Source organism: Monopterus albus, unplaced genomic scaffold, assembly GCF_001952655.1.
Source record: "Monopterus albus unplaced genomic scaffold, M_albus_1.0 scaffold319.1, whole genome shotgun sequence".
In the NCBI taxonomy this organism is placed as follows: domain Eukaryota; kingdom Metazoa; phylum Chordata; class Actinopteri; order Synbranchiformes; family Synbranchidae; genus Monopterus; species Monopterus albus.
In genome coordinates this window covers 260,264-283,276 of record NW_018128199.1, presented here as the reverse complement: position 1 = coordinate 283,276, position 23,013 = coordinate 260,264, and the positions used below count along the sequence as shown (strand labels likewise).

Genomic DNA, 23,013 nt, shown 5'->3' with positions numbered 1-23,013 from the left:
CCTGAAGCTATTGTTCCGTTCCAGTATTTAATTGTGCCATATAAATGTGGCTTCTCATTTCACAGCTTATATTGGGCATAGGGCAGTACAGTACAGTTTCCTTACTAGAGGGATTATATTCACACAAATGCCATTTGTTACATATAGATATGGGTGCACTTCCACATGAAAAAGGAAAAGCACAGTTTTCTCTGAAATAAGCTGAAACTGACAAAAATAATTTACATCCACTATTCCCTGGACTGTTTGTGCAGATCCTCTCTTTTTCCATTAGCTCTTACCAGCACCTCTTGGATAAAAACATCTGCCACCAAATGCTCTTTGATGATTAATGAGCAATTTCAATCAACAGGCTTTACAGACCATTGAAACCTTATCTCATTTTTTATCAGAATGATGTTGTCGTTTTATGAATTCTCCCATTTTCCTTTTAAACACTATATAACTGATTTAATGCAATTTGACCCAGAGACACATACTGTAAAATGTCAATGGAAGTAAAGGCTAACACAACCTTGAATTAATTTGTGTTCATATGTATTAATATGGTTATGATAGAGTGATGTTAAAACCCTTCGTGTAACAACTGTGAAGTATTTTATCAGACTTTTTCATTAGGTTGCACGGTGTGTTTTGGGTGATTGTACAAGCAGAAAGTCGCCACCAGAGGGCGGTGGCAGTACATCATATTCTCGCTGTTGAATTCAACTGTAAATTTAAGCGTCCCTCCACAATCTCTCCTTTCTCTGGTATTGTTGTGCTTTCTGAAAAGGTTTTAAAACACTGTAACCAAACTCTGTCTCTCTATAAAACAACTGCTTAGCAATAATGTATAGGACTTGCAGGTGAATAAAGGCAAGAAAGGAGGAGGGAAATTAAGGAACTGAAGAGAGTAAGGGAGGAGCAAATGTGAGGAAAGAGTAAATGAGCAGGGAAGAAGAGAGCAAAGAGATTAGGTGATGAAAGAGAAAAGAAGGGAAAGAATAAAGGAGAGAAGGAGTTGGCAATAGATGAGAGTTTTGTGCAGGAAAACAGCCAACCAATCTGACACACGACTGGGGACCAAACAAAGCCCTCTAGACGATGATTAGACAGGGAAGCAATAATGTACAAGTGTGTGTGTGTGTGTGTGTGTGTGTGTGTGTGTGTGACTATGCAGTTTGTGAGGTAACACAGAAAGATGGTTGTGAAATTTCTGTTTCAATAATTCAGTCTTTACCGAGTTCTCCCTTCAACAGACTTTATTAAAGATATTTTTGAGATGGTATGATTCTGTTAAAGTGCCTACTGAAAACCTCCTGGGAAACACTCCCTTACGACTGGGATTGGTCACATACAGTACACAGATTACTTTAAATATGATGTATGCAATTGTGCCACTTACATATGGTCCCGAAATACCATAAATACTTTAACATAACCTTTATATACTACCATTATATTACACATCCATTTACAATGAAAGAAAGAAAGGTGAACATTGTGCAAAGACAAAAACTGGAACTCTTTATACAAGATATTCCACTGAGCTCTCATAACATTGAGAATACCGGTAATATGTATTACACTTAATATACTATATTACAGTAAATGCATCTGGATTCAAACAGACACCACAATCCTATCTTCCAAGTCTTGAGGCGCGAGTACATTCTGCTATCCTTGTGCTTCTCTCCAAAATAAAAGACTGGCACAACTGCCAGCCGATTAGACACTTTAGAAGGCCAGTCAGTCATCTCACAACATTCAATCAAAAAGACTCACAATCACAGACGGAAACACACAATAGAAATTGCATCGCAGTCGAGGGTCATTAGGTAACATTTTACAAACACCTAATCTCTAAGAGGGACAATGGATTGCTCTGTTCCCGACTGTGCTTCTTTGGCTGACAAAGTCACTATAAATAAACCTCCTGTTCTTGTGATTGCATTTACAAATGTATTACCATGTAGTACACATAAAGATACATTTACAATAAAATACCTGAATCTGTAAACAGTGGAAATGCAATAAATATTTGTTCTTATTTAATCAAATATTACTTTTTTAACAATGTTATAAACACATATGGGTATCACGTGATTGCATGAGACAACAAACCAGCGTTTTACAAGTTAAAAGTTGACCCAGACTCGGTATAGTTGTAGACATTTGATGCCAAACTCTTAAACCTCTAAGTGGAAAACTATTGCAGACTGTGGATCAGTTGCAGGGAGTTATCTAAAACCTCTCAGCATAACACACTTGGTGCCTCTGCTGTGCACATTAGCTTATTTTTAACACAGTGTTAGCCTACAATACATGATAGGATACACTCAGTGTGACACATACACACCTGCACACACTGCTTTGGGGGCTTGGACACTGTTGAGGACAAATAGATCGGTGCACTGAGATTAAATATAAGTACAGCTGAATTCAATTGTGTGTAGCCAATGTATGATACAGCAGAACAACTGATGATACTCTGTTATACTGTGATCTGTGCTTTTCTCCCTTTCAGTGCTTTATCACACATACACACACACACACACACACACACACACACACACACGCGCGCGCGCATATGCTGAAAGACGAACTGCACTGAACAAGAAACTAGATTACACATACAAATATTACACAATTCCACAGCACACACACATACATTAGAGCATATTCGTTGCACCCGGAGCTTTCAGATACCTTTTATATATTTTATGTATAGAACTATGTGGGACATAGTCAGAGCAAAAGTCTCTCTCATTGCTCTTCAGCTGGAGAAACAATAAGAATGTTTCAGGCAAAGATGGAGTGGACAGAAAGAACGTAAAACATGTCCTATCATTACTCTGTCTGTAGCAATGCAAGTGTTTTTCCTCAATGGAAATACTACAGATAAAACACTGTAGGTTTGGCCTCTGGTCACTAGCACTGAAACGGCTGAGAGGCCTACAGGTCGTGACCCAGCCTCTCAATCTCATCAATGAGAAAGTCGATGTCAGACTGGGTAGCTGCAGGGTTGGAAATGACCATGCGGAAAAAGTTGACTTTATTGCCCTGAGGCTGGTAGCCCACCATGGTGGTCCCTGATTCCATCATCATTGCTTTGATCTTTGGTGCCACCTGGTGGATAAAGAATAAAATCAGGGCTTTGTATTTCTGAGGGGGAGTCTGTTCTGAATAACATTTATGAAAACATCTTCCATTGGTTGTATGAATCACAGTGATTGGTGAAAGTGATAGACTGATAGGTGGTGTACCTTGTGGAGTTTTTCTCGTCGCTCTTCACCGTCTGGCATGCCTCTCAGGCTGGGTGGGATGTACCAGAAACAAACGTTTGTGTGCTGGGGCTACAAACAGAAATAAATTGTTAGTACACATAAACCTCTGGATCTTTTTAAAATTTACATCAGACAAAAAGAAAACACTGTGACTATGTCAGAGAACAGTTAAAAATATAATTCATTAAGATAATTTCAGTGAACAGAGAACTCACAGAACTGTTCTGTCATGCCAGAAAATAAAACGATATAATATTGAATTTTCTATTGTGATTCAAAACAACATTGACAGAAGAGAAAACTGGGAAAGCTCACCACTCCATCAAACACCATCTCATATCCCTCCCTGTTCTTGATCTTGTTGTACAGGTACTGAGACAGCTCCAGACACCTGTCAATGTGCTGCTCAAACCCTATGGTGCCCTGCAGGGGAAGAAAAGGTGGTCAGGTAATAATTACAGCAGGCCACATTAAGTTTAAAGCTACAGTATCTTTTATGATACACCAACTGGCTTCAAGAACACTTTATATGCTGGTTAAAAATCTGTTTAATGGTATACAGTGAGTGTTTGGATCCGTCTCCCTCATTTCACCTTTGCCTTCCACATGAGCCAGAACTTAAAGATGTCGACGTGCCGCCCACATTGGATGGCTTTGTCCCCTGTGTCATATGTGATGTCATATTGTTTGTCTGGTTGGAAGAGGTAGCCAGCACACATGGAATTACATCCCGCTAGGATTCCCTATTGAAAACACATTGAATGAGTACAATGTTAACCTTTTTTACAAACACTCTTGTGTTCATGGCTTGTTAGCACTTCCTAAAACTGAATGGACTGCTACTGTACTATGAGAAATGATAGCTGTGTCTCTATTCAGGGGACGCATCCTTCAAAGGCTGCAGTTTGGCCCATGATCTCGCTTTTGCAATCTATGACAGCTACAAAGGCCACAGCTTCATAGACCACATCCTTCATAGGACGGAGCCCCCGAATTGAGTCACAGCTAATATGACTATGAACATATTCACTTGTGGTTGTGTTTACAATACCTTCTCTCTGACTAGGATTGCAGAGCACTGTAGAGGCACGCCCATCATCTTGTGGGGGTTCCATGTGACAGAGTTGGCCCTGCGAAGTTTAATATACTGTATGTGTTAATGTGCTTTTGTAGTTTTTTAAAATGTTTCTTGAGAGAACAATACAGAGGGATCCATCTATTCCAAAGTACTCACCTCTCAATTCCACTAAGCTTATGGCGATGCTTCCTGGACATCAGAAGTCCACCACCCCATGCTCCCTGAGGAAACAAAACAGCACTGTTACAGAAGGGTCCACAGGCAAAAACATAGCATCACCTCTATTCCTATCAAAATACTACAGCAAACGATCCACTGTCAACTACTTGCATCAACATGGAGCCACAAGTTGTACTTCTCACAGATGTCGGCGATCTCACCGATGGGGTCAAAAGCACCGTACACAGTCGAACCAGCTGTGGCATTCACAAACAATGGCACATAGCCCTGCAGTATACAAGGGGGATAAAACCATAATAAGAGAGACAAAGACAAAGAAAGAAATAACCAAACAAATAAAAAAGACACCGACCTTCTGTTTAGCATCAATGATCTTGGCCTCCAGATCTGCAGGAATTACTCTGCCTCTGAAAGATTGTAAAGCATCATCTCAAACATCCTGCATTCATACATATGTCACAGGCATCATAAAGGTCTCTGCACTATTCAGTCTCACACATTATTTTACACTGAACGTGGCCTTAAATTTGTCAGGAGAATCTCCTACCTCTCGTCTGTGCTCAGCAGAATCACATTCTCTGTACCAAAGCCCAGAGCAGCTCCAGCCTTCTTTATGGAGTAGTGGCTCTGTAGGGACATAACATCATGTATATACTTCATCTTTCACAAAAATAAGAGCTAAATTCAGTAAGGTTATAGCTGCATATCTAAGGTTATTGCTTCCTGATATGTTGTCAACTGTGCAATTCTTTACTGAGTACAACAGGCCTGCCCAAATCTACACTCAGTGAAACATAGTGCCTACTTTATCAGAATATCTACAGTGCAGTGTGTGTGTGTTCATGGTCACGTACATATTCAGAGGTGAAAAGGACAAGTCGAGGAGCAGCAGACATGCCCTTGGCCTTGACCTCGGGGAAATACTTGTAACGTGCGATCATTACACTGTACATGTTGGAGATGGCGCCCCCTGTGGAGTAGAGACAGACACATCAGCACCTTGGACAGCGGAATAAACACAACTGTAGTATTATTACAAGAACTGAAATAACTACACAGACTTCTTGTTTATGGGAAAAGTCATTTTATTACAGTAATTTCTACCAAAACAGCACACACTGTTATTTATAGACTAACCTGGTGAAAACAGGCCGTCTCCTTCTCCGCCAGGCCAACCAATCATCTCTCTCATTTTCTTCAGAGTCAGCTGCTCCATCAGTACAAACACTGGAGCAATCTCATAGGTGAACCTGTCAATCAATTCACAAAATGTATTAATTCAGCAAGTCAGTTAAAACAACTGCAACAGCTGAGCCACGAACAACTGATTTGAGAGCATGAGGAGAAAAGAAGTTTCCTACACACACAAAGTTGCAGCTCAGTAGGCTCAAACACAGACACACTAATACACATGCACATTGGTTTTTCATCCTCATAATTCCATCCTCAGAGCACAAACTGGAGCTTTTGCTGCCTGGGCTAATTAAAAAGTCTCCGACAGGAGACGGGCAGCAAACATTCATATTCAAATGCCTTCTAAAATCACTCAGTAGTTTAATTAAAGCACACAAAGCTGTGATGGCTATCTGTCAGTACTGCCAATCTCAGTGGTGAGTCTGAATGGGCCTGATTTGATGTCTGAGAGGATGTGTGTGTGAGAGAAATAAAGACAGGAAGAGAGAGTGTTTTAAAGAGATAACAGCCTCTGTTGAACCCAAACTATAGAAACTGAGGAAGATGCCGTGATTATGAATTATTTCATTAAAAGAAAGAAAAGGGAAACAATTAAAAGACAAAAATAAATTTTCATAACATGAAGAATTATTTAGAGAGGCTTTTAAAACACAACAGCCACGTGTCTGACCTCTCTGCCAGCTTACATAAGATAAAATGACTGGTAGCTCCATGGACAGGAAAAGAACAACGCTGCTGGAGAAGTCAAATGTGTCACATTGGTACAGTGAGGCTTGAGCTCTCTTTGCCTCCCCCACACACACTTAGGACTGATCCCCGTTACCCTGCCTCTGATGAGGCCAGTTATATATCACTCCTCCACTTCCATCCCCACCACATCCAGAGTCTAAAACCACAATAACATCATCTCTTCGCTTGTTTTCTTCACAAGCAACAAGGAGTGAAGCATTTTCTAGTTTGTGTAGAAAGGAGCTGGGATAAAGGCACTGAGGAGGGGGAGGTGAAGGGAGACAATGCACTGAAGGAAACTGACAAAGCACAACAAAAGAAGAGGAGGGGATGGTATGGATGCAGAGTGAGAAAAGTGTACAGAAAAGAAACTAGACAACAAGGCAAAAAGAACTAGCCAACAATAAGAAGGGAAAAGCAAGAGTGACAGCTGTGGTCCAGAATAGATCATAACTAAATTAAAAACTAGGATGTCAGGACTAACCCATGGTACAGAGTTGATTGGAACATTAGCTTCTAGTCATTTCACCAGCCCACATTATAATTGCTGGGCTTTGTCTATGAAGAGTGACAGCAGAACATCAAAACAGCTCATTTTGCAGCCTTTCAATGCCCTAATTTCAAAAAATAGGATGCTCTTTGTTAAAAAAAAACTGAACTATGGTCTATATATGAAGCACAAAAATGTCTTATATCCTGGATGTGTCACTTTCACCCCAACCACAGTAGAAAAGGAACAAATCCAGTGCACCTTTTTAAAATTCTCCCTCTGAGTCATTTCAAGCTGTAATGAAAATAATGGTGATTATTATCGCAATCAGAGCCAATCATTGGTCTTTTCAGGGCGAAAATTACCCCTCAGTCACCTGCCTGTCTCTAAGGACAGCCCCTAAATGCCCTTATTATCATCATCAAGGGCACTCAATGTGTGTGAGTCTGTGTTTGAATGCGTGTGTGCGTGTCTATGTAACTAACCCTCTGACCCCCAAGTACACTCTCCTCTCAGCCCATCAAAGGACCACTGAGTCAGTCTGTGTCCATAGGGACAATAGAACTGGAATGAGTGTCCCACAGAGAGCTGCAGCAGCCAGTGTCCACAGTGTGACAGGGTTTCCTGTGCAGCCAGAGGACATTGTGTGTCAGCGTGGGGCCCAGCTGGCCTATCTGCTAAGACCGGCTCACAATGAGCCTGTAGTCAATGGGCTGGAAACCTTAACTGCTGTATCTGGGACAGCCAGCACTGGTGTGTTTGTATGTGTTATATGTGAAAGTGTGCATGGACTGCACATGTAAGTGTGTGAATTCATTCACCCTGTATAGGAGGAGGAGACAAGAATTCTTTTTCAGAGGTGGTGGTGGTGGTGGTGGGTTGGGGGGTTAGTTCCTTAGGCTAATGTTTTGAAAATGGAGTAAATGAAGTGTCTCAGTTTTCCTTCATCTTTTGGTTGATTATCCTTATCTTTTCTTTAGCAGCCAGTATAGGAGAAAGACAGAGGCCCCAGTTGTTACAAATACTGTATGCTCAATTTGTGTTTATAGTCTATAGAGTGTTTTGTCTTCTGTTCATTGTTTTCTGTGCCATTTCTTTGCAGTGCAAATGTTCTGCTGTCTTTGCAGCTACATGTCAAATGATACCATGACATTCTAGGGTGTCTACACATCTCTAACTCAGTGTCACTGAGGCAAACTCTTGCAGACTTGTTATACTTGACCATTTAAGTGACTGATTCTGCTTTGAAACCTGTTTTAAGTGATATTATGTCAGTTTTTTTGCCTTCTATCTGTAGCTCAATTATGGGTTTTCTTAAAAAAAATTGTTAATTTACCCAAATTTTTTAGATACATATTTGAAACATTTCCTTGTTCTAGCTCCAACATTCTCAGGATTTTTCTATGTTTTTGTCTTATGTAATAAAAATATTGAGTTTCTTTAGGCCAAGAAAATATTGGATGATGAACTGATAATGGCAGTAATTGTTAGATGGAGCCTTATGTATGAATGTTGTACATTGTGTTCTCTGGATACTATTTAAAGGCAGTCTCAATACTGTAAATATGGAGGACTATCAATTATTTTATTGAAGAATTTAATTACCTCCAATGAGAAAATCAACTTTAAGTGACAAATTATTCATCAGAATTGTAAACATCAAGCCACTTTACCAGCCACTTTACAGGACTCTGTGTGTGCATGTGTTCTTTGTATTCTGGTATTGTACAGTAGTTATCATGTTCGTCATTCTATTCCAGTGATCATAACACAGAGTTATAGCTTATTTACAGCCTGTGTGTAATTGTGTGTGTGTATCTGTGCTGAGGGTGTGTGATGTGGTTCATGCCCTCTATCAGACTGGGCCACCATGTAACTGTGACCTGAGATCAATATGCAATCTAACCACCCCTGGGGGTTGGCTGCCTCTGATACACTGTACAGTGGAAGCCCACCATCTGTCATACAAAGTCTCTACAAGACAAGCAAAACACTTATATAACTGCCCTCAGAGGCTGCTTTGACCAGCAGTGGAGCAAGCTGAGAGGGACATCAGAAGCACTTCCACTATGCCAGTATATTATGATTACTATGATTACTGGGAGCTATTTCTAGAGGCCGACAGACAGGAAATATCAGTCATCCTGTCAAGACATATAGAAGTGTTTACCCTGTATAAATAACTTTGAGAGAGCAGTATGACTTACATGTTGGTGTTAGCAGTGGAAGTGAGCCACTCCCCGGCCAAACCAATGATATCCAGACCTGTTGATAACTGGTTGAAAAAGCGTGGGTGACCTAAGCATAAAAACATACACATGCTCATTAGGTCAGGCAATCATGTTTTTATCAAGAAAACACAATAAGAACAGGCACCTATGTTTGCCTTGCCCTGAGTACACTTGATGCTTTATGAAGATACTGTATATACAGTCTAGAGTGGCCTTCATAATAAAAACTGACCACCTAACTCTGAGTGTGAAAATAATACAGGGTGGACCACGGAAAAGTAGCCCATGAGCAAGTGGATTGTTTTGGAGGCAGGCTACTCTTCTGTGGCTCACCCTGTATAATAACAATAATATCAGCACCACAAAGAAAAAGGTAATCATTTCAGTGGTCAAAGTCATTTGAGTATCATTTTGTATTCCCCAGGTCAACCATGAAACTTAAGGGATCTGACCTAGCACTAATGAGTATACTGTAATTACACTGGTAACAAGACTTGTGAAACAAATCTAATATGACGGCTGCATGAAGCTGACAGTGCTGTTTAACAGTGAGCCAAAAGAAAAAGCAGCTCAGCACCGTGGACAGCTCCTCCACTCAGGCCCCAGCTACCAAAATGCTTTGGAAAACACAAAAAACCACCACATCTCCAGGTGAAAAGTGGGTTTGAGTTGTAGACACAGTAGACCCTGTGTGATGTATGAGACCCGAGGGACAGTTTGAGCACAGTCGTTTTTAACAGCTTGAAACAGCCTGTGTTAGGATCCCCTCAGGCGACACTTGCTTTAATAAGTCGAGGAAAAAGAGAAGGAGGATGTCAACTGAATTACCAGGAGGACCGTAAATAAAGGCAACCGTCCTAATAGGCTGTGCACTATCTGGCAAACAACATAATCTATAATAGTTTGTTTTTAATTCACCTCTACATAGTAATATTATCAGTGTCATCATAATATAGGAACATTATTGTAGAAGTAAACATCATCATTTTGGGGCTATGATATTAACCTATAGAAGGCTATGCTTTGTATGCTAACATACAGTATGTGGCAAACTATAAATAAATAGCATAGCCTATTTTGAAACGTGAGTAAAAGCCTAATTGACTTTTATTCCCACACATTCCAGCATAACTCCCCTATTAATATGCAGCACTATATTTACCATGCAACACCATATGAATTATTCAGCTGAGATTGACTTTTTAGATCATATTCCCCGGCTCCTCCTCGGTGACTCACACCCTGCGTTAGCTTACCTGTCCGGACGCCATATTTGAGTGTGTCCCTGCAGTCCACCAGGATCTGCTCCAGGGACTCGGGCTGGTCGGACAGCTCCAGGTTGAAACCCTCCATGCCCTCCAGGAGCTGGTGAGGGTGGTGGAAGTCCAGCACCTTAGTAGAGCGGTCGAAGGTTTTCTTGACATAGTTGGTGAGGATATCAACCACCTCCAACAGAAACTGTAGTGTAGGCTCCTCTCCATTTTTGGCTGGCAGTAGGTCTAGGTGAGTAGAAAGGTGGTGGAAATTTTTGATTTCAATACTGGGCCAACCTTAATTGTTTAACTTAACTTCTTTTAGTAAGCGTTCAGCATTTATTATATGTCCAAATCTTATTTTATTTTCCTACCATTTTTAGGTTTAATCATTATTCCGGTGAAAAACGTAGGCTGACCGTTTGACCTAGCTGCTCAGTTCAGCCCGAGGTCTGGCTAGCGGGCTGTTAGCTGTTAGCCGACATAGGCATCGCTTTGACAGCGTCTAATTAATATACTACACACTAAAGTGGAAATGTTTCACAGAGACAACATTCGGGACACTTTCTACAGCAAAAAGTCTGAATCTTTTAATTTTCAGTAGCCTAACAAAAGATTACTACGGGCTATATTCCAGCCCAACTTAAAAAGTTCTCAGTTAAGTCTGTAGGTCATCACAATTATTTTATCGGCCAAAAACATAATAACAAAAGAGGTAACAATTAGGACATTTGAAAATATGGATGCGGGGCCTTTAACTGATTTATCTAGACAAATAATCGATCGAATTTGAAGTAAGGAGTCCATGACTAATGTGACCGTGCAGCCCGCGTCAATGGAGGAACAGGCATTGACTTCTTTTACGCCGCTGGAGGTTTAGCTGGAGCAGCGGCCCGGGAGCAGGCCTACCTCTGGCGAACAGGTTGGAGAAGTCGGTCTCTGTGCGGCGGAAGCGCGTGTCCCTGTCACTGTTGTCCAGCGAGAACAGGCTCTTCTGTCCCGCGAGTCTCGTCCTCTCCTCCAGGTTGTTGTTCTTCTGCAGGAACCCTAGGGTGTTACACGGCGGAGGACAGGAGTTATCATCAAACACCTCCATCACACGCACAATGTGAAACGCGAAATAGCGAGACCAAATCAGATAAAATTAAGAATTAAAGAAAGACTAATAAACAATGTCTTTATAAATATGTAGCCTACGTGGTGATACAGCTTAAAAATACTTATCTAAAGTCAGCTCCTAATGGCTTGAATTCTGCTGATGGAGGTCAACTTTAGGGCAATTTAGCCCTCAGACACAAACACCAACCGAGGAACCACTAGTATGTGTGTGGGTGCCCGCCCCACCCGGTGACATCACAACCACATCCCTCTCGTCCACACAGACTAATGAGCCCGCGGCTCTGACCCATAGCGCAGCCAATAAATACGCACCCCCATAAAGAAGAGTTAATGAAGGATGCACGAAACCCTGAAGCAGTCTACCTTTGCAAATCCTTTACTGTATGTTTTGCATGAGTGGTCGGTTTTGTGCGTGGAGGTCCTCTATATCTGCAGAATAATGGGTGGGCCTAATTGTGCGCGAAACACTGAAATCATCTGGAAGCTATGAAATATTCTCTCTTATATGTTTCAGTAGAAACTCAGATCTTGTTCGTTAAATCCTAAATAACACCAGTATTTGAGACTCTTTAATTGCCATAGTCTTCACACAGAAATAACCTTTTTCATTCTGAATCCTTTGGCCAATTTCTCATTCTCAAAAATGGAAATGTCAAACATGTTCAATCGTTGGGTCTTAACTGATTTCTGCTATAACAAACAGCCAATAATATCCTTCTTGAATGGATCATATCATGAAGGCCCTATTCACCTACATTTGCAAAGGTGCAGGGAAACATGTTTTCCATAAATTTAATTTTTTGAGTCACTTAAAGAGACAAATCCCTTCAAATGATTAAAACAATAAACACGCCCTCTTCACAACGATGCATGCGCTATTGCATTGGTGAAATTTATAGTAATGCTACATTAATCGAAATTCAAAGAAATATCTCTCAAGAAATATGTGAATGGGAAATGGAAATAGTCCATTGTTTCCTGAATATTTTTAATATTTTTAACATTCTGGGCTTTGTAGTCCATATTTCCCGGCTTGTCTTGTGAATTTTTCTCCTGCTGGTGAAATGGAAAAGACATGCAGGGGCTTAGGGCCCGTCGGAGGGGTTATCCGAGGCTCTCGCCAGACCTACAGGCTAATGTCCACTGACCTTTAGAAGACGAAAAGGCGCAGTGACAGTCGTGGACGGCACTGCTCTGAACAGCCTTTATCATGGCCTATTTCAGGAGGCCTCGGGGTGGGTTTAAAAAAAAGAATAACAGCAACTCTGTGGTGACTTTTTTGAAGACAAAGAAGTAAAAAGAACATCAGCACTCTATGGAGAATCATCGCAACGGGTGAAATGTCCATATGCCAGAAAACCAGGTTGTTCCCAAATAGCATTTTTTCTAAGATGTCAAAAAAGGCATGAGGAATATTGCATGTGGGGAGGATTTACATACTTACCACAAATCTTCATCCCCAGTTTCCGCGTGCATCCGTGCATCCACGCATATTCGTAAGCTAAAACAGAATGAACGTTTGAGATGGTCATGTGCAGGCCGCGGAAACAGGAGGACAGGCAGCTGATGGACACACAGCAAAGCTGGGGCAGCACAGTGGGCACAGTGGAGTGATGAGCACGGCTCCTGGCCAGGTGTGTGAAACTGTACTCAGGTTGCTGTGTATTTTCATATGGGGATTCTTATAGCAGTGCGTTTCTGAATAACTGCTGTCGAGAAGCAAGAATTTAGTTTTTCTTCCTACCGGATGATAAGGGGATGAGACATATCATTTCCGATTTAAGTTCAATCAATAGGGAACGAGAGTGGCCCGCACAGCTCACACACCCAGCTAAGGGGCGGACTGAAATTAACACCCGTGAAATGAGCTCACTGAAGAAGGCAGGAATTAATTGAGTGAAACACACTATGTGACTAGAGCGAGCTGGTAATGTCTGTGACCGGGGAGTCTGTTACTGACTTGATGCAGAAACGTATAGCATAGTGCGTCTCATACAGACACACATCACGCATGCACACGCACTGCTACACACAAACTCGAGCGTGGATATGCGTGAGCAGAGACAGAACTGAAGCCAGAGGGAATAGAAAGCAGCGGCCAGGCTTCCTGATGGAAATCCGCCAAAACAGAAACAAGCATTTAAATTTACTGAAGCAGTTTTTACTGAGAGAAGCTGTAGCAAAGCCTAAGACGCTGAGACCTAGGGCTACACAGACAGATACGCGCACACACACACACGCACAAGCACAAGCACGCACAGACAGTACATGCCGCCAGGCGTGAGATGGAGCGTGGCAGAGAGATAATGGCAACATCCAGCAGCAGCAGTGTACGAGAAAGCCAAACACAACAAACATCTCTCTCTTAATGGGCTTTTAGGAGAAATACAAATTCACACTGGAAATAAATCTGAGATTTTTATAATAATATCCAAGGGCCACAAATAAATAAAGCATTTTAAAATATTTTATTCGATAAAGAAAACGTGGAATTAAATTGTAAATGAAATGTGCACTGCAGATTTTGAGTATACCTCAAAGGCTTCTAACATTAGGATAAATTAAAAAGGTTCAGCCACATTTAAAAAAAATGAACAGTAAAAAATATTTCTCTATGATCAAATAGTCTATATCCCACAGTCCCGGGGGCCTAAACAGACTGCAAAACAAGATAAGACGAATTATGACATAAATAAATGTTAATAAATAAAAGCGGGTGGTGTTTTTGAGGAACGGGTCAAAATTAAACCGCGGGAAACGAAAGCGCGATTGCAATAGGTCAGATCATTCAAATCAGAAATATATTCTCGATTGCAAAATGTATATTTATTGATCATGAAAATGCTCTTGGATTGTTCTAAATATCAGTGCCTTAATGGCGCATTCTCTCTGCGCCAGGGCCACCGCTCGGTGCGCACTGCCGAGCAGCCAGACAGCGACAGGCAGCTGTGATGGCTCTGTTTTTAACCGGAGTGATTAACGACGGAGCCCACACACCAAATGGCCCGGGCCAGACTCGCTTTTATCAGACAGAGAAGGAGGGGAGAGAGAGACGGAGAGGCAGACAGAGGTGTGCGGGTGGTGAGGTGTTGGGAACACATCGCATAGCACCCAGTCCCTGTCTGTAAGCACAGCCTGAGCGCCGCGGAGAGGGACAACCTTAACGAGGATGTAGCCCCGGGAGTCGATACAGGATCACGGTGTTATTATGAAGGGGAGGAGCGAAAGGACCTACTTGTTGAAGGAGGTCTTAAGTTAGCAGAGTTGGGGTCCAGTTCCTCGCCGGTGGCTCTCGGTTCCGATGCGGCCATCACTCCTCTGTTATCTGATCTCCAGCTAGGGAATAATTGAACTGCAAACAAAACGGTCCACTGTTAGAAATGGCTAGAGGTCTGCTGATGCAACTCAGAAGCAATATATAGCTATATTTTAAATAATTACAAGGAGTAGATCAGAAAATGTAAACGATTCACAGCTAACGAGCTGTAAGGGAATCGGTTTGGAGAGAACGGCACTCATGTTGGAGATGGATATTCCTCACATATTTGTATGTGGCATTAATGTTCACAACACAGTCAATGTTAAATAAAGGTCAAATTAAAAGTTATGGGTGGGGGGACTGGACAAAAAGAATTAGATATCCGTTACAGTAGCCCCAGTTTTTTGTATCGTTGGAGCCAAATTTCCATCCCTATTTAGATGGTCTTGGCAGAGCGGCACCAGACCGTGTAAATATATGGGCTTTATGTCTGGGATAATCCACAGCACTGCCAACAGCGGATATCTCCAAAGAACAAAAACAAGCACAAGGATACAATCAGCTTGCCATCGTTAATATTGATAACATAACTCTTATGTCCACACACATAAACCTACGTCATTCACTTATTAACTCAGCAATCGACATTTCAATTAAGTTGCTCTTGGAACAAACATATCCCAAACGATCATCACTCACTGTCATCAGGATGTGAGACACAGACTGAACAACTAATGAATTCGATCTGTCACTCATCTGGCACAAATTTCTTTCAAGCGACCCCGTGAATTTTGGCAGATTTATTGTTTGTTTATATATCCCCCCCTCCCAAATAACTCGTTTTGATCTAGACAATCTTTAACGATCAAGGCTGCTTGCTGGAACGAAAGGAGAAGATATCTTACCAGCACACTGGCGCACAGGTTGTCGAGTCCACCGAAAACTATAACTAGATGGAACAATTGCCACCTAAAGGCGCGACAAGAAACCGTCCGGTGGCGGCGAGGGCGGAATACCAACGGAGCGCACTACAATCCCATCCAGCGGCGCGCCACTCACCCTTTCTCCCTTAAGAATATTTTTTATTCGTTATTTATATCTCGGGCTCCGGCTGCCCATTGGTTTCTTCAGGCTGGCATGAGTCACAGCCTTGCCTCCCTCTGACGACTAATGAAGCTTCCTTGAGTGCTACTGACAGTCGCAAGCCACTTTAAGAAGCTTCAGAAGCAAAAGGAAAAATACCAGTGACGCACACCCGCCTCACCCCTGGCTGCGTGTGTCTCCAGGTGTGGGTGGAGGATGGCGACCTGAATGTGACGTGTGTTATGAGTGAGTTTGTGTGAACTGACCCTGGGATGTAAAAGTGTTGCATTATAGATTTTGGTAACAACAGATACACAGTCAGACTATTTACAGTAACTCTGTATCTATTCAACTTCAATGACCTGTGGAGGCTGTGTAAGGGGCTTTTGTATCTGCCAGGCTACTTAACCCAGAATAAAGTCTTTTCATAATACAGCACCAAATGGTGGAGAGAGTAGCATGCATCACCCATCACCCATCCATCCACCCTTCAGGGGCTGACTGTAATACCTTCCAGAGATGACACACCCTTTTTAAATGGTGATGTTCACAGAAGTGAGTCCAGCCTGGTGGGCACTGACTTGGTGTCTTCACGGTCACCTCACGCCTGTGTACCAGTCCCCTAAATGGTCAGAGACCAGCGATTATGCCTGTTCAGCCTCTACAAATTATACAGCATTTATCAGATGGTGCTCACACTTTCTTTTAATAGATGATGTATAGAGATGAAACAGAAAGATAATCAATGTGATAATAACTCTTATACTGGGTGACAGCATTTCCCTAGGATGGATTAGCTGTGTGTGAGAGAGAGTGTGTAACCTTTATCAAAGTGAAGATACAGTGTGCACAATAAGTGCTTGATTGTCAGCTCAAAAAGAGTTATAAAAAAGACCTTTACTGGTACAGTGCCAACATTTAAAACATAGGTTTGCTCATGTGAATTAATTATACATGTATGAGTGTTCATTTAGATCTTACTAAATAAAAATATCAGTGTTTTAACAGCTCAGTATTTCCTAATAAAACTGTTTTAAAAAACTTTGTAGAAACTGTTTTGTTGGTAGCGTGGTTTCCTTTTTGGGGTCACTTGTTCTCATTTGTGACCTCGGCTACTCTGGTACTTAGTCGCATTAGTCAGGTTCCAAATGTCACAATCAGCAAAAGAAAAAGCACTACAACCATTTTAGGGAAATTAGGAGCTGGTTCATCAAGATAAACAGCTGGTGCCACTAATTCTCCACTTTGGGTGCTATTGGGTGGCAAGTAAAAGCACGAATAAAACCTAAAATGGTGAAAAACCATCTGTTTACTGGGCTGAGAACATCTTCACCTGGGACAAAACCAGTGTTTAAATCTAATGTTTCTATAGATTTTCTCATAAAAAAAGGTTTTCAACTTCCTTTTATCTGATATTAATTTTATAATCAGGATAATCACCTTTATTTGCCCAAGTATGTTACATACACAAGGAATTTGTTTCCGGTACAGAACCGAGGCAGCCATCTGCGGCGTGAACTCACACCGATGGCTTGGCATTTATATTACAAAAAGTTAAATAGGACTAATTTGCTATGAATTCTGGGTAAATTATGACTTTTTTGCAAACAACAAAAACATAGTTGACTGAGCATCTGCATCAAATTGCACAGCTAACTGAAAAATATTTGCTGGAAACATTTTAGTGGGAAAATTCAGTGAAGAATGAAGCGTTAAAGCAAGAAACCCTCTAAAAACGCTCTACCTTCTCCTCACTCTCTCCACTGTGTTTTCGGTAAACCACAAGTTGAGAGTCAGGTTTTCCCACTAGAATAAGGGGGGTCACCAGATGATTACAGTGAATAGAAGATAAACCTTTTATGGCATTGTGACACAGTGTTACGCTTATTTTAACCATGCAAGCAGCCTAGCCCTAAGGATGATAATGTTGGTTACTCGTTCCACCACTTTGGTCCAGGTTGAAATATCTCAACAGCTATTGGATGGATTGCCCTGGCATTTGGTATAAATATCCATGATGCTCAAATGATGAATCCACTAGTGCCATCAGCAGGTCAAAGGTCTAACTTATCCCGTGAAATATCTCAAGAATCTACTTAGTTAATTTGCATATAGTTTTATACATTCTTTAACAGTTGATTAATCCTAATTGCTATAGTGAACCCCTGGGTTTTCCCGTAGCACCACTATGAACATGACAGTTTTAGTACAATGCCTTGAAACCTCTCGGGGTGAACTGTAATATGTTTGCTGATTGCCTGGCTTTTCATTTGTACCACCATCCAGTCAACATTTCAGTTCCCATCAGCCTCAGCTCTACTTGGTGTTACTGCTTATCTCAAATCTTGGTATGCTAACATGCTAAAGATATTAAATGCTAAAAATGGCGAATGGGATTAACATTACATATGCTTAGCATCGGCATGTTAGCACTTTTTATTGTGCACATGCTGATGTTAGCACCACTGTTCCTAACCACAGCCTTGCAAAACTGCTAGCATGTTGGTAGAATGTTGTGTTGGTCATTTTTCTTTCTTTTTTGGTTTTCTAAAATAATGGATATCATCACATCTTTATGAATCTAAGTAGCCCTTAAGTTGAAACAATCTGAGTAGAGAAAACTGCTGCCAAAAACACTGGGGACCACTTGTCTAAGCTGTGGACTCAGTACAATGTCAGCAGTCTTTCTGAGACTGACTAGAGAGCACTCAGTGTAATGGCTGATGACAAAAATATTGGCTGTATAGGTTATTTAAGTTGTGTTCTAATACAGTCATAAATTGCAATCTGCATTATTTTGGATATAAATGATAAACTTACAGTAGTCAGCTTTGTGAAAATCTCTCAGGTAGTTCTCAAAATGTCCAGAACTTATTGTTTCTAATGACATCAGTTGACCATATGTACTGTATTGATGGATACAAACCACCATTAAAGTACCTTTATCTGGTACCGTGAATTTCTACTCATAAATTTTTATACTGTGTCCATTTTACAAGGTTTCATTTGCAGGTCCACTGACGATTAAATCGGTATCAGTAAAGTTAACCTTAATATTTTAATGGCCTTGTATTCCAAAGATTTCATGTTTGTTTCCAGGAAAAAAGAAACAGGGGCATCAGCTTTGTCCACAGTAAAATTTTACTTGCAGGTGAAATATGAAAAAAAGACAAAACACATGTTTGTCACAACATCTACAAAATGCACAATGACTGTGACGGTCAGCAGTAATATTCTAGACTGAAATAAAGTAACAAGATGCTGGATCAGCAGAGGTCTCTGTTGACAGGACCTGACATTGCTTCTGCTGGATAGGTGCAACAGATTTAGGAGGAAGTGTTAAAAGGAGGACTTGGCTCTTGTTTGTTCACCCACCTTTCTTCTTCCTCCTCACCAGCTAGTGAAGAAGAGGAGCAAGATGAAGACCATACACTTGAGCTCAGAGAGGACTCCTCATCACTTCTAGAGTCATCAGAATCATCAGCATCACCATCTTCTTCTTCCTCTGTGTTCTCCTCTGCTTCTTGCTCTGAGAGAAAGGGGGATTATACAATGTCATAGTGTTTTTTGGAGCATGCAGCATAAGTGTTTGTGTTTATATGAAGAGGGGGAACCCTCACCCTCCAACAGCTTCTTCTGGATCAGCGGGAGAAACTGTGAGGCCTCAGGATGGTCTGGTTCATAGAAGAGAACTGGAACAAGAAGAGAACTGGCACCATTAGCTGATTTACTGACTGACAGACATACAGTTGATGACGTAGGTTACATACTCATCTGACACTGTTTGCTGGCCAGCTGCAAGTCTCTGTCCTTCACAGCCTGGAGGAACTGAAACCATAACAGCCTCACTTGAGTTTCATTTTTTCCCAGTGAAATATATTCAAATTGACTAGAAGTAAAACTGAAAACAAGCACTGAAATATTTTTGGCATCTATAAACAAAAAACAACAGAGCATGAAACCTGAGATCATCATCAGTCAATTTACCTCAACTAACAGCTCCACTGGAGCCTTCCGGTCTTCATCATCCTCTTCCTCTGCTTGTTCATCTTCCATATTTGCCTTATGCATGGGGAGAGGTTCAATTGGTGGAGGAGCCTGTATCGGTCCTCCTGGGAGACAATATCAACATCATCAGTTTATCCCGTGCTACATTTGGCTTTTTTTGTTTTACAACAACATACCTGTTGCCACTGAGTCTGGTGACTCTTTTGTTTTCAGCTGTTTATCAGGCACTGCAGTGAAGTGGACTTTCCCTTTAACCCTGAAACCATGTCTAACATGTAAAATTGGATTGGGGGGGGGTTCACATGCATTATAATGTAAACTGGGTGGGTGCAGACCTTGGTGTTATGTTGATGGATTCTTTTGGAACACACACTATAGGAAAACAACAAACACACAAGAAATTTAATTTGGTTTGGGAGAATAGAAACAGTAGTTGTACTTATTTTTAACTGTGTGAATGGAACATGCTGAAACTGTATGGGCACTGTATATGATGTTGTAAACAGAAAATCAAACTTAATACTCTGGAGACATGACAGATAGCAAAGAGCATCTTAAGATAATGAGATAATGAGTTTCCTCAGTCCACAACCACATACCTTCTGTATTCAGCACATTTCTATTCTCAGGCTCTGAATCCTGGCAAGAAACAATGACAAAATTTTAATTATAGCAATGAAGCTAAACGTCCTGTCATTCCAGCCTTGGAGTATTCTATATCAGAATACACACCTGTACAGAACAAGGCGGTGCATGAGCAGGAACACTCCTGCTGGATGGAAAAACAAACAAACAAGTAAACAAATAAGCACAAACAAAAAACATGGTGTGTTATGAGATAAATGTGTTTTCTCATAATGGGGCATTTCTTATTTTCTTACCAAGTTTTATCAGTGACTGTCTTTCCCCCCACCGGATCTAAAACATGATAAGAATACAAGCCAGCCATGAAAGGCTAATGACTAACAGAAGAACGAAGTGGAACTCAATCAAAATCTTCTGACTCATTGCTTTAAAAAAGGGAATTGATCAGAATGCAATGATTAATTAAGATTTGAAGTCTAAATTATTTCTTACCATTTGGTTTGTGGGTCTCAGCATGAGGAGGGGTGATCTCTACTGCCGGCTACATCCAGGTGAAGAGATCAAACAAAACGATGTATATTCATACATTTTATTATACATTTATATTATGTATGTAGGTAGAAAACTAAAGTGCTGTGATAAAATATCGCACACCTGCTTCTGTGAACCGGTGGAGGATGTTCCCAGACACTGTAACCTGGACATCACAAAGAAAGCATTTAAAGCACCGTAAGGAGTTTGTCTGTGACACTCCTCTGTGAATTGATTTGATATACTGTACTATATGTACACTATCTCTATTAGAACTATTTAAAGGTTATGTGAATATAGTCCTTTCTCATGTACATTTTGATATTTATTCTTTCAATCATGCCTGCTAAATAATAGTCACAGTCCGTGGAGGAAGAGGTATCCAGAGCCTTTCTCAGGAACACGTAGCAGCATCAGTGTAGAAATACTACGCATTTTATTACAAGGAAACGTCGTGTATTTCAAGGTTTTACTTAAGTAACACCGTTACAGTCTACCACTGGTCACGGCACAAGCATATACAGCTATGTAGATCAATCAAAATTGCATATTTATAAATAGCTTGCTAGCTACCCAAGTAAATTAACAGTGGTTAGATAGAGTTGCATTAGCTTCTTGGAAGCTTTCATACATTAACCAGTGTTAATAGGCTACATGTAGCTCACCTGCTCATGGACGTAAATGTCGTGTTTGCAACTTCTAGTCCTTATATTTCAAATTGTGACAGTTTCTTGTGAGGTCAGCTAAGGTTTCCTAGTCCTATATTTCCTATTACAGTATCTGCTGCTAGCGGGACACCCGATAGTCGCAACGCAACTGGGAGGTAAACTGTCGTTACCATAGCAACGGAGAGCCGTTCAAGCACTGTTGGACATTTTGCAAAAATAGCCAGACTTTGCTTTTTTGTGATCTTTACAACTAAAGAATACGGATTCTTTGTAAGCTGATAAAGCAATGAATTTAATTTTGTACATAGCTATTTGTGGTTTTAGATAAGTAATCATATGTTTCTAATCACCTTTAACCTTTAATTAAATGTTTTCTACATACATGCAGTGTCTACATTTCATGAAACATCATTACATGCTGATATTAATATTTTGCTGTTTCCCCTCATGTGGAATTAAACAATTATCAAAAATACACAAAGTTTTCTGCATCTATGCTCAAATATAAGAATTTTTAAGAGTGTCTTTTCCAGACTCCTGCTGTCCAACCTTCATATTTCATTCAATAAGTAGCTGTAACTGCAACATTAGCTGCGCAAAGGGCTGCCTTCACTCTTGAATCTGTGTGTGAGTGTGTATGTGTGAGAATGGAGCTTTTGTGTGTGTAGCTAATATAGGCTCATGTCTCCTCAGCAGATTGCTATATTGCTTCATGGTTGTCTTAAAATCTCTGGAAGGTATAAACAAATTGACAGGCTGAAAACTGAGCCTAGCCACATAGCCTAAATTAGCATGACTGACAGGCTTGTTCATTTTCTGCCAGATGCTAAAACACTGTAGAGAGAAAGGTGAGGTTAGTTTGGACTGTAAAATGTATGCCTTCTCTTCACCTCCTATTCTCTCTCTCGTACACACACACACACACATATACACACACAAATCAATTAGGCAGTGCAGTGAAGTTGCTCGGACTGAGCTCTCCCTTGGGATCCCTCTCACACATACTGTACCAACCTGCCACTGAACCATGTGCATGTGTGTATCTTGTTTTCTGTGTGCACATATGCATGCTTGTGTGTACATTTTCATGAGGGTAAAGTTAGAGAGGAGTCACTTATATGAAAAATTTGCATTGTCCCTGCAGCAGAAGAAACACAGCAAAGAAACAGGTGTACAAAAACACAAAACAGCAGAAGATTAACAAGCAGATATCTGAGTGTTTCGTCTGAAAGAATCTAAACCATTGTGTCATGACTCTATAGTCTAACAGTCTGCTTCCTCAGCTTGGCCCTGTGTGGATGACTGTTACCATGGAACCAAACTAACAGTAATAATGACA

The 23,013-nt window shown here is 40.9% G+C and overlaps 2 protein-coding genes across 4 annotated transcripts; both read right to left on the bottom strand.

The window, feature by feature from the left end:
- Positions 1 to 1,226: 1,226 nt before the first annotated feature.
- gad1b (glutamate decarboxylase 1b) lies at positions 1,227 to 16,024 on the bottom strand. Its single transcript, XM_020624047.1, has 17 exons — positions 15,705 to 16,024; positions 14,776 to 14,892; positions 12,985 to 13,041; positions 11,331 to 11,468; positions 10,425 to 10,667; positions 9,145 to 9,235; positions 5,662 to 5,774; positions 5,379 to 5,494; positions 5,072 to 5,151; positions 4,877 to 4,931; positions 4,675 to 4,791; positions 4,501 to 4,565; positions 4,318 to 4,396; positions 3,860 to 4,009; positions 3,582 to 3,689; positions 3,246 to 3,335; positions 1,227 to 3,108 (listed from the first exon to the last, which is right to left on the bottom strand). Exons 2-17 carry the CDS (start codon positions 14,849 to 14,851, stop codon positions 2,935 to 2,937), a joined length of 1,752 nt encoding a protein of 583 aa, XP_020479703.1. The 5' UTR covers positions 14,852 to 14,892; positions 15,705 to 16,024; the 3' UTR covers positions 1,227 to 2,934.
- Positions 16,025 to 19,005: 2,981 nt separating this feature from the next.
- erich2 (glutamate-rich 2) lies at positions 19,006 to 21,855 on the bottom strand. Of its 3 annotated transcripts, none has more exons than XM_020624061.1 (12): positions 21,672 to 21,855; positions 21,130 to 21,172; positions 20,968 to 21,016; positions 20,772 to 20,808; positions 20,623 to 20,659; positions 20,490 to 20,529; positions 20,226 to 20,262; positions 20,067 to 20,146; positions 19,870 to 19,994; positions 19,653 to 19,710; positions 19,503 to 19,574; positions 19,006 to 19,411 (listed from the first exon to the last, which is right to left on the bottom strand). In XM_020624061.1, the coding sequence occupies exons 1-12, from the start codon at positions 21,677 to 21,679 to the stop codon at positions 19,209 to 19,211; spliced, it is 789 nt and encodes a 262-aa protein (XP_020479717.1). In that variant the 5' UTR covers positions 21,680 to 21,855; the 3' UTR covers positions 19,006 to 19,208. The 3 variants fall into 3 exon arrangements, with proteins under 3 accessions (XP_020479717.1, XP_020479716.1, XP_020479718.1); XM_020624060.1 differs by having other exon boundaries at positions 20,623 to 20,662; positions 21,672 to 21,854; XM_020624062.1 differs by lacking the exons at positions 20,067 to 20,146; positions 20,226 to 20,262 and having other exon boundaries at positions 20,623 to 20,662; positions 21,672 to 21,854.
- Positions 21,856 to 23,013: the final 1,158 nt, after the last annotated feature.

Excerpts from the sequence above, each read along its gene's own strand:
- gad1b (XM_020624047.1), bottom strand. The coding sequence starts at position 14,851 with ATGGCCGCATCGGAACCGAGAGCCACCGGCGAGGAACTGGACCCCAAC. Across the intron at positions 10,668-11,330 it reads CTCCAACCTGTTCGCCAGAG|ACCTACTGCCAGCCAAAAAT; the intron begins GTAGGCCTGCTC and ends CTACTCACCTAG. Across the intron at positions 5,152-5,378 it reads TCCTTTTCACCTCTGAATAT|AGCCACTACTCCATAAAGAA; the intron begins GTACGTGACCAT and ends ATGTCCCTACAG.
- erich2 (XM_020624060.1), bottom strand. Across the intron at positions 20,530-20,622 it reads CACCGCCTTGTTCTGTACAG|GATTCAGAGCCTGAGAATAG; the intron begins GTGTGTATTCTG and ends GTTTCTTGCCAG. Across the intron at positions 20,263-20,489 it reads AAATGTGCTGAATACAGAAG|TGTGTGTTCCAAAAGAATCC; the intron begins GTATGTGGTTGT and ends GTTTTCCTATAG.